Source organism: Tyto alba, unplaced genomic scaffold (assembly GCF_018691265.1).
Source record: "Tyto alba isolate M040663 unplaced genomic scaffold, T.alba_DEE_v4.0 Super-Scaffold_1000006, whole genome shotgun sequence".
Classification (NCBI taxonomy): domain Eukaryota; kingdom Metazoa; phylum Chordata; class Aves; order Strigiformes; family Tytonidae; genus Tyto; species Tyto alba.
In genome coordinates, this window is record NW_024881272.1 from 17,110,920 (window position 1) to 17,125,109 (window position 14,190).

The 14,190-nt window shown below is 35.3% G+C and overlaps 1 protein-coding gene across 1 annotated transcript in view; it reads right to left on the bottom strand.

The window, feature by feature from the left end:
- Positions 1-1,126: 1,126 nt before the first annotated feature.
- BTBD8 (BTB domain containing 8) overlaps positions 1,127-14,190 on the bottom strand; it is a 41,239-nt gene continuing 28,175 nt past the window's right edge. The window contains 7 exon segments of the mRNA XM_042808333.1: positions 1,127-5,870; positions 7,233-9,587; positions 10,716-10,855; positions 11,423-11,471; positions 11,474-11,509; positions 11,854-12,490; positions 13,570-13,631. Coding sequence (XP_042664267.1) covers positions 5,401-5,870; positions 7,233-9,587; positions 10,716-10,855; positions 11,423-11,471; positions 11,474-11,509; positions 11,854-12,490; positions 13,570-13,631 — 3,749 coding nt within the window. The 3' untranslated portion in view covers positions 1,127-5,400.

Below are 14,190 nucleotides of genomic sequence, written 5' to 3' on the forward strand. Positions count from 1 at the left end.
ATACAATTATGACTCTTAAACTGAAGTCATTCTAGCAGCAATTTGTCACATCTACAATTGTACAAAGTTACTAGTAGAGTAAAACTAGAAAACTATGAAATAGATATATTGGAAAAATAGCATTTCTAGTACATGTATGGTAAACCCTGAACCTGTTTCAGCTGAAGTCAACAGGAGTTCTTCCTTTGACATTAGTGGAAGCAAATTAATGACTTCTTAAATGTCGTGGTTCTGAGCAACAGATGAACAACGTAATAGCAGTTCTTAATTCCTTCATGCAAATGTTTAGATTTTTCTAGAGCAAAGTAGAATGAGCATGCTACTAATTATTTTCCAGATGGCAAAATACATGTAAAGTTTTAAAATAGTCTCCTACAATCTGTACCTAGAACAGATGCTTTTTTTTTTTTTTTTTTTGGTAACATATTCCCTGCAAGAAACAGATAGACAATGCTAGGGGAACAGATCCTATGGACAGTCTTTGTGAGGAACATGGGAAGTTCTCTTCCCCTCTAGTTCCTCCAAAGTAGTAATAAAATTTGCATACTCAAAAATCAGTGTAATTTTGAAATAATTTAAATCCTTAAAAAGTGTGGAATAATATGATTAAATGTGTACAGTTCAGTCACGTATCATCCAGAACTTAAAAATATTGCAAGCAAGCTGTATTTCTTGTATTTCATTACTAGTCTTTTCCAACAATACCCAAAGTAGTTTTATTATGAGAATATTTTTATCTTAACTATTTCCTGTGAGCACTGTGTTCCTACCTGCTGACTTTATTACCATTTTACATGCTATGAACCTTGGTAAGGCTCTAGCAACCTGATCTAACTTTGAAGTTACCCTGCTTTTAGCAGGAGTTTGGACTAAGAGACCTGTGGAGGTCCCTTCCAGCCTGCATTTTTCTGTAGTTCTATGATTTTTCTGCAATTTTTTCTGTAATTCCATGATTCTACAGCAAGTTTTTATAAAAGAAAAAATGATGAATATATGGAATATCCTCTCCACTACCCCTGCCACAAAAGCAGATGTTTGTCTTACGCTCTTACCTGATCACTTGTGGTACCAGCCCAGACTGCCTGCTGATCTCATTTCATGCATACTTACCTCTCCTGGTCTTCACATTAGGTCTCATCTCCTCACTTCTTTTGCTACACTATATAAATATGGTATAATCTCATGCCTTTAAAAACCAAACCAAAATACATTATTAATTGATGTGCTTTTCTAATTGTTGCCTCTTTTAATGGTTAAGCTCAGTTTCCTTCCTAAAGTTGTTATACTCCACCAAACTGGCATCTGCCTGTGTTTCATTCTGAGGAAGCAAACATCTCATTTGATCACAGTCCCTAAGAACGTGTTCTTAACCACCCTCAAAACTGCTATTTTATATTCATGTGGCTTGTGAGCCATCTTCAATGAAGGCAACAGTGCACTTTTCCTTATATCCTGTCATCTTCATTTGGCTCCTGTCGCTATCTTTATTTCCTTTGCTTCCCCAATTGCTTTTTTGAGCAGATCATCTGGAAGGCCCTCCACTTTCCTCAGTTTCCTGTAGGGTTTCAAGTGTTTGGGCCTCTATTTCCTTCTCTTTTTGCTCCTCAATATGTCTGACTGATTTATTCCACAAATACTATTTCAGCTAGCATCTACATGTGAAAAACCTGCAAAGCTGCTTCTACAGTCCAGACTAGACTCTAATTTTCCAAGCAAAAAAAGTAATTATGCCTATTGACCTAACCTTTTGGAGGTCTAGCCTATTTTAATTTTAATACATCCATACATGTAAAACATCCTTCCTTATTTTTCACTTTCATAACCTGTCATTCAGGGTGGACAAAGCCAGGGTCGTTATCTTTAATTCTGATTTCCAAGTCCTCTCCTATAAATTTCACTGATACTTCACTAAATTTCTTGTTACCACCTGTAGGATAGAAACATCTTTACCCATTCACATAACAATCTCAGGTAAGCTTTCAGTATCACTTGTTCACTGCAACATTGTCCTCTCAGGCTTTGACAAAGCAATTTAATTGCTTTTACTCATTCAAAATACTACTGCAAAGGTAAATTCTTAAACATTATTTTGACTATGCCATCTCTTTCTTTAGTTTCTTCATTGATGCCCTTTCACTGTTTCATCAGATGTACGTACCTTGTCTTTAGAGGTCATTCAGGACCTCTTAATCACTGTTTACTTGGAGCCCATGACACTAGCTTTGATTGTTTCTATATGAAGTATTCAAACAAACCTTTATCCACTCTCACGTTTTGGATAACAGGCCAATACAGTGACAAAATCACTGTCAGGAGGCATGAGCAGGACTCCAGAGAACTCAAGTGACAGATACTGTTAAACAGGTAGCCACCTACACCTGCTTAAAGCTTGAACATCCTCCTGAACGAGGAGGGACTACTAAGCAAGGTCAAACAGGAAGAGATGGTTGATCTGGAATATAGATTCTTAACAGCTCATTCATTATCCAGCCTCCAAATCTCACCCGTCGATTTCCCCTTCTCATAACACATACAGAAGAAAAAATTGACAGTATTTAAACTGATGGTATGCTGAAACTGTTGCTAATCAGCTAGACAAATACAGACACTCTAATTTTACTTTTCCATCTATGGGGTTTTTTTTTGTCTTTTGTCTTAACTTGGATTATAACCACTCTGTGGGAAGTCTTTGTTTTTGTTCTGTGTTTGTACAATGTCTAGCCAGTGGGATGCTGGTCTGATTAAGCCTCACAGGCACTCTGGTAATGCGAATTAAAAACAATACTGCTTTTTATTCCTGCTACTTCTACAGAGACAATTTGCCTGTGGGAAGCTAAACTCTACAGCTGCATATGTACCAACTGAACAATACACCAAACGCACTGGTCTACTGCAAAACTACTAAAGGAATTGCAACAACATAACTGGGGACTTGGAGAGAGAAGCTAATTTAATTTTCATACAACTGGAAAAGTAAATGCAAATTAAAAAAAAAAACAAAACAAAACCCAACAAACAATAAAAACCCCCTATACATGACTGTATTTCATATGACAAACATGGAACTTTGTGTGCCACTTTCCAGCGTCACTTTTTCAGTTCAGCAAGAAGTTAAAAATATGGGTAAAGCAACAAACAGACAAAATGAACCCTTTTTTCCCTTTCTGTCACTTTTCCTAATCCTTTATCTTCTCCTTTCCATCATTTCATTTAAAGTGTGAATGCCCACTACCAGAATATCATCAGGATTTTGAAGTTGATTAAACTTTATTGTAAACAACTTTTACTTTAGTCTTATACATAGAAGTTGAGAAAACAGCATTCCTCAGCTTTCTGTAAGAGCTTCTCTAGAGTTTAATTTTTTACTATGGCTAATACTATAGTTCTTTCATTTATCCAAAAGATCCAAATACTATTAATATACCTTGTAAACTTGAAGGCGAAAAATAGGTTGTCTTGATGATTTGCACTCCTGAATGTTCTCACTCCCTCAATATGATGACTGTGGTGAATTCAGCATATCACATTCAAAATATTTTCAATTATAGTATCTCAGACTATTTATGCTGCTAAAAGGTAAGAGTAGGAGAAAGATTTTTATTATGAGACTGAACATCTTCCCTGAGTTTAGAGTCATACTTCTTCACTGACAAAAAGAGAAAGGAAGGCTTTCCTTTTTTTTCCTGCCTTAGTATTAAAGAATAAAACTCTTCCTCCATTTATTTTAGGGAAAATAAAACATCAATTTTAATTCTGTATCAGGAGTTCGAAGTGGCTTTCTAGTATTTTGCCTCAGAGATCTTTATATTATGTCAAATCCAGAGATAAGTCATAACTTCTTTAGTCATATGCTGGGGCAACTTCATATTTCCACAGAACTGAGAGTTTCTGACTACAAACAAAAAGAAAGTGGGTTTCTAAAGAAAATGAAGGTGCACTGTTGGAATTGTGCAAAGGCTTGCAAAACTGACCATATTATCAGTGATTACACTCAGCTTCAATCGTGCACTTAAATAATTTGTTTTAACAACAACAAAAAAATGTTAGTAGCCTTTTACTGCCATATGGCACCCACTTCTGAAGGCACTTTTGTTAATAACTAAGAGGAGGTAGAATACTTCCTGTTTAGATTTTAAGCTGTGTGAAAGACAAGCCCTACAACTTCCATAATGCAAATATCTTAGAGGGCCTAACCTTTGCAGGGAAAAAATCCCTGTATGTTTCAGAAGGAGTTCTCACTTGGTAAGAATTACATATAGTTTCTCACTCCTTCCCCATCGAATCAGAAAAGACAATGAACAGTCCTGTCCACACCCCAATTAATAGCCAAAAGCAGCAGGATGAGCAGTACTGAGAAGTATATCCTGTTTCACTTCACTCAATCAGAAGAATGGTTATGTTGACATTTAGTCTCAATAAAAGAGCTTCACTAGAGGCATTAATGAAGATGCAAGAATCCTGTTACCCCTCCAAAAATGTAGCATCTCTGATAACAAACAAAACCAAATTCCTGAGACTGTTGCTATGCCTCAGAAGGGTGCAAATGTAAGGAACTGAAACCTGACGGTAATTCCATGGCTTCAGACTGAGAGATACCTTTGGAGATATAAGACACACTGTTTTTTAGAACAGGAGCAGCATTCTTCCAACTCTTCTGAATTCATGCACTATGCCATTAAAAATATTTACTTAAGTATGTGCATTCCCAAGAAAGACACAGTGCTCTTCCTATAGCACAGACCCTCTGAAGTCTTATATTTAAAGGAAAGACAATTTAAAAAATTTATTGGAAACTTCTAACGAAGCAAACTAAAAATACAGAAATCAAATCTAGATGAAACAAGCTGCTCATATTAATAAGGCCCAAGGCAAATTCATGTTGAAACGTTTCCTTTGAACATAAGTATATGTTTCCATTGTTTAAAGCAGCATTGGCACACATCACCTTTCGACACAGCCAGTCTGAATCTTTATTGTTGTAAAATGAAGTCACCATATAGAGTGGGGAAAAAAAAGGAGGGGAATAGCTCTACTAATTGTGCAGTCACCTTTAAATTCTTGTTCAATGAGAATATTAAATGTCAGAAAGGAAGATAAAAGGGAGGGTGGAAACCAAGATTTTTCTTTTATGTCATCTAATTTTTCTAACAGTTCTAGAAAATACATGCTCAAAGTTCATTTTTAGAAAACACATACATTTAAGTCTTGAAAAATTATTGTAATTGTGATTAAATCTAGATTATAAATTAACATATTTACCTCATTATATCAGAAAGATTGCCTCAGTATCAAGAATTGCTCGTTCTTGACTGATGCAGTATTTCATTATTGTATGGAAACAACTCATCAAAAATAGATTTGGGTAATGGGTTGGAGTTCAGTTGCAAACAGTTGATCACCTTAATGATGGGTTTCCAGTTCAAGAATTGTCCATTCCCCTTGAGGGGATGAACAGTCTTCAGATGAAAAGCTTGCCACTGTAATGCTTGCTGAGGAATCATCAAGTGGAGACATTAGTTCAGTCCACCTACTGAATGTGTCAACTTGTGATGTACCCTGAGGATTTGAACCATCTCGTGCCAGAAACAGTGTCTGATTGATAAGACATTGTGCTAAGTTAAGGTCTTCAGGAACAGAGTTTTTGAAACCTATATTTGAGTCCTGCTCAGATAACAATTGCCTGAGAAGAGTCCAGTCCTGTTCTGCAAACTGCTGATCTTCAAAATCCACATCTAGAACTGCTGTTTCTGAATCCATCCTCTGCTCAATTGCTTCTCCAACATCCATCTCATATATTGGAGAAAGGGTTTTTGAAGGTCGATGCTCATACATGCAGGTTTGTGCCATTGTGTCATAATCATCTATGTCTCCTGAAATAATTCACAATACTGTACAATGTAAAAATTGCAGATGATCCTCCCCTCAGGGCTGTGCAGAGCAACATTTAACTCATTCAAGAAGAACAATCCAACCAGGTTAAAAAAAGGGGGGATGGAGGGTTATACAAAATTGACAAAATTTGAGGCATTTATTTCCTATATAAAAAACAAAGTATGATTTATAAATTAAGTTAAAGCAGCAATCACCACTGGTAATTAACAGTAACCTCCATAATTAAGTTTCTGATACAGAAAATGACAATGTAAATATACACTTAATGCACATGAAATTTCTCATTTACTACATAAATTAAATTTAGACCAGGAGGTGCATGGAGAGAATTAATAGAGAATGATTACTGAATGGTGACTTAAGCTATGCCAGCTTTGAAGAGAATTAAAACCAAAATTGTTTATCCACAGGCGTATTTCTACACTGCACATGCAAGGGCAGCTGCAGGCAAGGGCAAGCAAACTTAAAAAAAAAAATAGTACAACTTTTAATGTCTTCTTGTTCTGTGGTCTGGCTGAACATAGATCATCAGCAGCATTTCATTACTCTTGAATACACAATAGTTGTAATCAACACTATTGTATATTTTTGATGGGATAAACAGACTTAATTATTGGTATAAAGAAGACAAAACACAAAACTAGACAAGTATTCATCTAGCTACGTGAAACAAGTTAGAACTTTTCTGTATATAAGAATTAGTTGTAACTATAATCTCTCTTTTAGGAAATAAGTTTTACTGGTAAAATTTAGAATTTTAGACATCTCATAAGCTCTAAATCAGAGTTCACACCTGATCCCCCACTGATGTATGTGGCAAATATTCAGTTATATTCAGTGGGAGAAGGATCCAAATTTGTGTATAATATATAAATAAATAAATTACAACAATAATGCAATAATGCATATAGCTGTTCAGGTAAATAGTTCAGTGCGCTTTAGTTAAGGTTATTACTGTAGTTATTGCACATCCCATTCAGACATACTATATGGCGTCAAGCAGACAAAACAAATACTAAGATTCCATCAAAAGCTGGTGCTGTCAATGTTAGATTGGATCAAAAATAACTGAAGTACCGACAACTGCATCCAATCTTTCTTTTAGCATTACATAAAATCGTTTTTCTTGTAGTCAAGTTTCTCATTGAACAGCAGGGTATTGACGGATATTTCAAACAGATAAGCATTCTCTACCCAAGTGGAATACTTAAATATATTTAAATTTAATATAGTTTCAGCCAAAATTACTTCAGTTCAGGATTCAATCCCAGACAAATTGCCAAAGATTTCCCTATTAATTTATTTTTGAATGACTGAATGTTTCTATTTCTGTACATTACCTGTAAGTAAATCAGTATTAGCGCATTCAGTAGTTGCTGGTTGACTGTCTCTCACTTGACCTTCCTGAGTCAGTATCTGATTCTTACTGGCTTCTATAGGTTTTGCAGAGCTGCTCTTTTGCGCATCAGAATTCGTTTCTCTCTGATGAAGATCCAAATGACATGGTCTTCCTTGAGATTTTGCATCATTGTCTAAGTATTTATTGCACTGGTGAATTTCACTAGCCCCCTCATTCTTCATATTTACTTCTTGGTTTTCTCCTGGACATGGACTAGCTGCTGAATATTTCTCTGGGCAATTTTGTTCAGTCATTGAAGCACCTTGACTCTCCTTCCCTGGGATTTCAGTGCCATGAAGATGTAGGAGAGAACTTTCGCTTTTATCCGATCTACTGTCTCTATCCTTATGCTTTTTGCAATCCAGGAATCCATCTTCAATTTCCAGTGAGTATCCTGAATAGAAAGTCTTTCCATGGTGCTCTTGAGAAACACTGTCAAATACTTCTGAAGGAGTAAGAGAATCTATTGAATGCTGACGTGAAGTATGAGTTTCCACTCTATCATCAGATCCCAATTCTTCACATTCATCTACTGAAAGTAAAACAGATCGTTTGAAACTTTTAGTTTTAGAAAACTCTTGACTTGCAGTATCATTTTCAGTTGCATCTTCAAAAGCTAAGTTATCAATTCCTTGGAACTGCTGCGCAGGAACATTTGATGGAGGAAAGTTTTCTGCAGCATTCTCTGCTTCAGATCTGTCATCTTCTGTTTCATCAGCAGAAGAAGAAACTTGGTCTGCTTCCTGAGTAAACTGTGCATTACCAAAAGTAGAACTTTTGCCATCTCTACTATTGGTCCTCGCACTTTCTTGATGGGACCAGATTTCAGGTCTTTTTCTTGGTATTTCATCATCACTCGTTGAGTTAACACGGAAGAGATCAGAACCCTCTTTTTTCATTTTCACTTCTATTCTTAGGCTGCTGTCATAAATTTTTAATTCCTCAGGTGTACTTGTGTCACTGCTGCTTCTTCCAAGAAAATCATGGCATAACATAGTGCTGCATTTAGAAATCCCTCTTTCATTGGATCCTTCATCATCCTGAGAGCCTCCTGCATCATAATCTTCTGATCTTGGTTTTATATCATCAGAGGATGTGGTTGCACTGCCAGTATCTGATTCGGGACTCTCTTTTGGATCTAGTGCACCAGTGCTCCAGTGGTCCACAAAGGGAATTTCTGCATTTTCATGGTTTTCTGGCATTTCTGTAGGATCTATAGGCTCTGTGTAACTGGGTGAACATTTTTCTGTTATTTGTTCTGTGGAACATTCTGAAACATCATCTAAATCTGCTGTAACTGATTTGTATTCAGTCAAGACTGATGTATCACACAGCTCATCAGCTGTAAGAAATCCCTCCATATGAACCTGAGGAGATGATGTCTCATCTTCTTTATTGGTAATCATTCTGGAAAAGCTTGGTAAATCATTTTCACCATAGTTAAGACCTGTTTCAGAGTTTAATATATCACTTTGTTCAGTACAAACTTTTGTTGCTTTTAAATGTTTCACCAGGTCTCCTGAAGCAGCAGCCTTTTGACTGGTTTCCTTGGGAAAGTCTGAGTATCCATCCCTGCAAGACTGTGCATAACAGTGAAATTCAGCTGTATCATCATCTTTCTCTGTATCTTCAATCTGTTTAATTCCAGTCCGATCTCCACAGACTTGTCTTGCTTCTATTTCATTTTCCAGTGAAACATGGAGTTTAGAAATAGTTTCTTCTGTAATTAGAGGAGAGGAAGATTCAGATTGTATTTTGTTTTCCACATTTTCAGAAGGATCTGATAATATTTGTTTATTTGGTTGACAGGATGCTAGCAGTTTATCTTCGCTGCTACCTTCTATCACAGATTTCAAAGATTCACTTTGTTTTGCAGAATAGCATTCATTATTATCATGAAGTTGACCTGCCACAGCATCAGTCATGTTTTTTTCAAGTTTGTGTCCTGAACTTCTGTGCTCAGAGGTGTGCGCGTTCTTCTGGATAACAGGAGATTCACTCCTTGGATGTTTTTGGGCAGAGGACTGAGATTTTAATACAGATTGCCCAGCTGTTTTCACCTTGTGGTCTTTATTACTCATAATCTCAGCATTTTTTGATGGAGCCAGAGTTTTAGATGTTATTTTTGCAGTGGCTTTTGCTACAGGTGTTTGCAACTGCTTAACACTTTTCTTCTTGGCTGATGAATGTTTTTCTGGGAGTGTTGTCTGAACCAGATGCTGTAACACATTTTTTTCTTCATTATGTTTTGGAGACATTCTTGATTTCAGTGAATTTGGCCATTCCCCCTGAGCTCCTAACAAACAGTAAAAAAAAAAGACTATAAAGATTGTATATACCAGTCAAAGTATATTCACCAAATTTATGTTAGTGTTTGTTTCCGTTGAGAAGCAAGTTACTCAACTATTTATGTAACTAAGGGATTTAAGGCTTATTAAAGAAATAAGATTTGAGATCTTAAACAAATAGTAGAGAAAAATACCGTTTTGCATGTACATGTCATCTTTAAAACTGAAGCACTTCATAGACTATACATAAAGGAATTATTTCAACCTGTAAGTAAAGCAGTCATCACTGGAGTAGAAAGCAGCAGCTATCCAATAGTGCACAGAAAGACTGCACAGCATCTTAGCGCAGGAAGTGATGAGTACTGTATTCAATTTATATTTTAGAGGAAATTAAAGTAGGCAGAAAATAATTGTATTAGTTATAATGTGATTAGAATACCAGAATTAATGTCCCTGCTTAGTCAGAAAATACTGCAAGATCTTCAATGACCACAAACTGACAGGACCTGTGTTTTCTGTATCATAATGCATTTAAGATAACATAACTTGAATATTCTTTCTGCCACCAGTAAGCGCCAATTCCAAATGGGATTAAAAAGACCTCCACCCTTAATACTTTGTTTCTCTATAAAGCAGGGCTTCTTCCCTGTGCTCTACAATGTCATCTCCCACACTTGCTATAAATAGCTGTAAAATCAAGTATTGGTTTGTGGGCTGGGTCAGTAGTGCTGCAGCTAGGGGACCATCAAAAAAGGGAGGCATAAACTAGCAGCTCATAAAGGAGTCTGCAGTCCAGATCTTTGATGCATATAATAAATGCTTGACCTACAGAATTTCTGTTGAACTCAGTCATGGTTCCAAATACAGAAGTGCAGGGGATCAGCAAATAAAAGAGACTGCAAAGCAGATGTAAATAAGCAGAAGAAGACACCGATTGGTAGTGAAGATAATCTTTTAAACATTCTGAAGTTGACACACATTCATTTACATCATACAGTTTAGGATTGTCACCAAAAGTGAAATATGGAAAAATAAACACAATTGTTCAGAGGATTTTGCCAAATGCTTGTGCTAAAAAAAAAAAAAAAAAAAAACCACAAAACGGCAGACCGTTTAATTTCTTAACGAAACTTTACCTTGGTTCTTGGGAGAATTGATAGGTGTGTTTTGAGCCTTTTGCTGTGTTGCAGAATTGCTACTCATATTCCCTTTCTTCTTTAGAACAGTTTGTACATTTTGTTCATTACACACTTTTCCAGTTGATTTTTTTGTCAGACTGCAAAGAAATTATTATATCCATTACTTCCAAGCTTAAAATCTAGCAATGTTTAATTACATTTAAACAAACAATATATGAATTTTAATACGCACAAATATGTAAACATTGAAAATGCAGCCTAAAAGGTATACTTTTTGAAAATAAAACCTACATGTGTATCTATCTATCTACACCCATACATATAAATGACCCATTCACAATTTCACAGTGCTTCAGATTAATCCAGTTTAATCTAAACTATCCCAGAAATGGTAAATTTACAACACCTTGTGTAGTCATTAACTGTTCCAGTATGCAGAATTCTGAATGACCTATAACAATTTTAAAATGATTAGCATGAAACAATCCAACACAAAAGCCAAACCAATTTTATCTTTACAGCAATGTTTCAAGTAGCTAACTCATATTGTTTTAATAAAAACATGCAATAAACAACCATTCTCAGATTAAAAAGAACACATTGACTGAACAGTAAGTTTTTCTGAAACTTTTTTCACAAAAATAAACACACACACACACAGATATACATATATATGTAAAGCAGAATATTGATTTGTAATGTACCTGCTTGTTGTGACATTAACCTCAAGCTCAGTCTTTTTTTTTTGTTGGTGACTCCGTTTGATATCTTCACAGATGACTTTGTTTTCACTATTGTAAAGTAAATTAAAAATTAATTATAGAGGGAAATGAATTGAATGTAAGTATTGAAAAGATTCTAATATATGAAGATCAGCTATTGAAAACAGCATAGATGCTAAACTTTTAAAACTTTTACCATTTTATATGGCGGTTGATCATAAAATGAAGTCAGTTAATAGAGGAGAAATTTAATATTTTTATCTCAAGTTAATAGTCATTTACAGGGGAAGAAAGTCACTCTTAGCAATCTATAGTAGATTTTTTTAAAGCTTTCCAGGCTGTTTTTTCAGTGTATGATCAACCAGGGACAAATCAGAAGGGGACTTTTAAAAAAAAAAAAAAAAAAGAATTACCAGTCTGTTTTTTCCCTTCCTCTACCAATTTATCTTCTTTGGGTTCCTCTGTCTGTTCACTAGCAGTCTGGATATCTATGTTTGAGTTTGCTGACTTGCTGGAAGTTCCTGCCACAATCACTGAGGAGGGAGATTCCTTTCCTACGTTTTTTTTCAAAGGTTTTGTTTTGATCTGCATGCTTGAGGTTACTGTCAGCACTTTAGGTCTGGCACCTGCAATTTTTCCTTCATGGTTCTTTAGTCCTTTGCAACTTCCTGAATTTTTTTGTCCACTTGTAGATGATGTCTTTTCTGTATCTTGCTTGGTAAGCATGCTTTCAGCCTTCACATTTCCATTATTTTCTATTTTTGTCTTTATAACAGCTCTAGCCTTTGGTGAAGCAGCTTTTTCCCCAGGTTTTGAATCCTTAGTAATCTTGGAAACTAGTTTTTTGCCATCTTTCCCCTTTACATCCTCATGCTTTGAAGCCTTATTAACAGCATTTCGATTGGTGCTGGATGTATGTCCAGATGCTCCTAATCCATCAGATTTCATTTTATCCCGATTAGTGGAAGAATCTTCCCAGCAGTCTTTCTTGCTGTGTTCTGTCCAGGAAGTATTACTTATACCAACAGATTCAGGAATAGATTTGTTTAGCTAGAAAAAAAAAACATCAGGAAAAGAAACAAAACAGAAGACATTTATAACATCAAACTATCCATAATCTTTCTTTTCTGAAAAACAGCTGCTTTTAAAGTGGTATATGAATCTAAAACAACAAGATTCAGCACAGAAATAATTTTTTAAAAATTCAATTTTAGCTCAGATTGATGGCTTTCAAAGATCTAAAAGTACCAGAAATAACTAGAGTGCTTAGTAAATCTCATGTGAAATACTGTTCTATACGGAGGATATAGAAATATCTAAGTAGAGTTTAATTTTCACTTTGGACAAATTTCTTGGTAATATTTATTTATATTAATAGTGTCTGTTGAAGTAAGAAAACTTTTCTGAGTAATATGTGCATATTTTCCAAAGAGGAATAGACTATGAATTATTACAAACATAACCCAAATATTTATAATACATGTGATGTTTTTAACTATTACCAACAGTGTATCCATCCGGTAAGTGACAATAATAATTCTCTCCTCAGGTAAAGATATATACTGAAACATGGAAAAGCAAGTGCATTAAATGGAATCTTTGTGATGCCTGTGTCATTGCAACATATCCAAGACCTTCAAATCATGTGAAAACCATACTGGTTTTCTACCAAATAGTAATATAGTTTTGAGTATGACTCTCAACAGCAGAGCTGTTAAGGACACTAAAAAATATTTTTCCAGGTCAGGGAGTGTAACAGACTCAGTGCTGTGGTGTCTTGTGATAATAGCAGATATTCATTAGCTCAGTAGCAAGCCATTTGCTCTGGGAAACAGATCAGTTTCATTACGTAGCAACAAGGGAATGTGAGATTCTGAACACAAATTCCTGTCCTTTATTTGAGCTTATCTGTTTGAAAATGTAGCAGAGCATAGGCTGAGTCCTAAGATGTTTCCAGTAATGGAAATTACTGATTCTGCAGAAATAACAGTTCACAAAAAAATATAGTTTTTCCAAAAGTCAGTTCCATTAAATAATATGACAAGTTAATATTTAATTTAAAACACATGATGAAAATAGTTTTGTTTGCAAGCTTCTGGTATTTTTAATGTTTGGATATAAACGTTTACCTGAGAACTAGTGAATACAGGTTTTTTGCCAAGTCTTCGGTCATCACCCTTGTCAAATGCAGCTGTATAAGGAACAAGGAGTTTCTTTATTACTTAGCAGGAAAGAAGGGAGACAGAAAACAATCCAGCCTACTCAATTAACATCATCTGAAATCAGAAAGCAGTTCTTAGGGTCCTGTAATTATTCTAGGAAGGCTAATTTTGGTGACATGGCAAATGTTAAGTGGAAATACATGGTTTTATGTTCAGAACAAAAAATGTGGTATCTGTAATGAGGTCACATGGCCATAAGCAAGTTGGTTAACTCTTTGTTTCCCCATTTCCATAGTAAGACACACTTTTGTTTATCCAAGATTAGCTCACTTAAAGCTTGCAGCGCACTGAGACCTTTGAAAGTACACAATTTACAAAAAGAAAGACACTTTCAAATTTAGAGTACTAACGACTTTAAAGTGATGTACTGTAATTTATAGAACATTTAAACTATTTACAGAATAGATGAATTACATTAAATTATATTAATTTTCGAAAGTGGTAAATCCAAAATACCTAAATGTACACAGTAAGGTCATAGTGCCTCTTCAGATAGCGTGCAGTGTAATGTCATGAGAGTTATCCCTG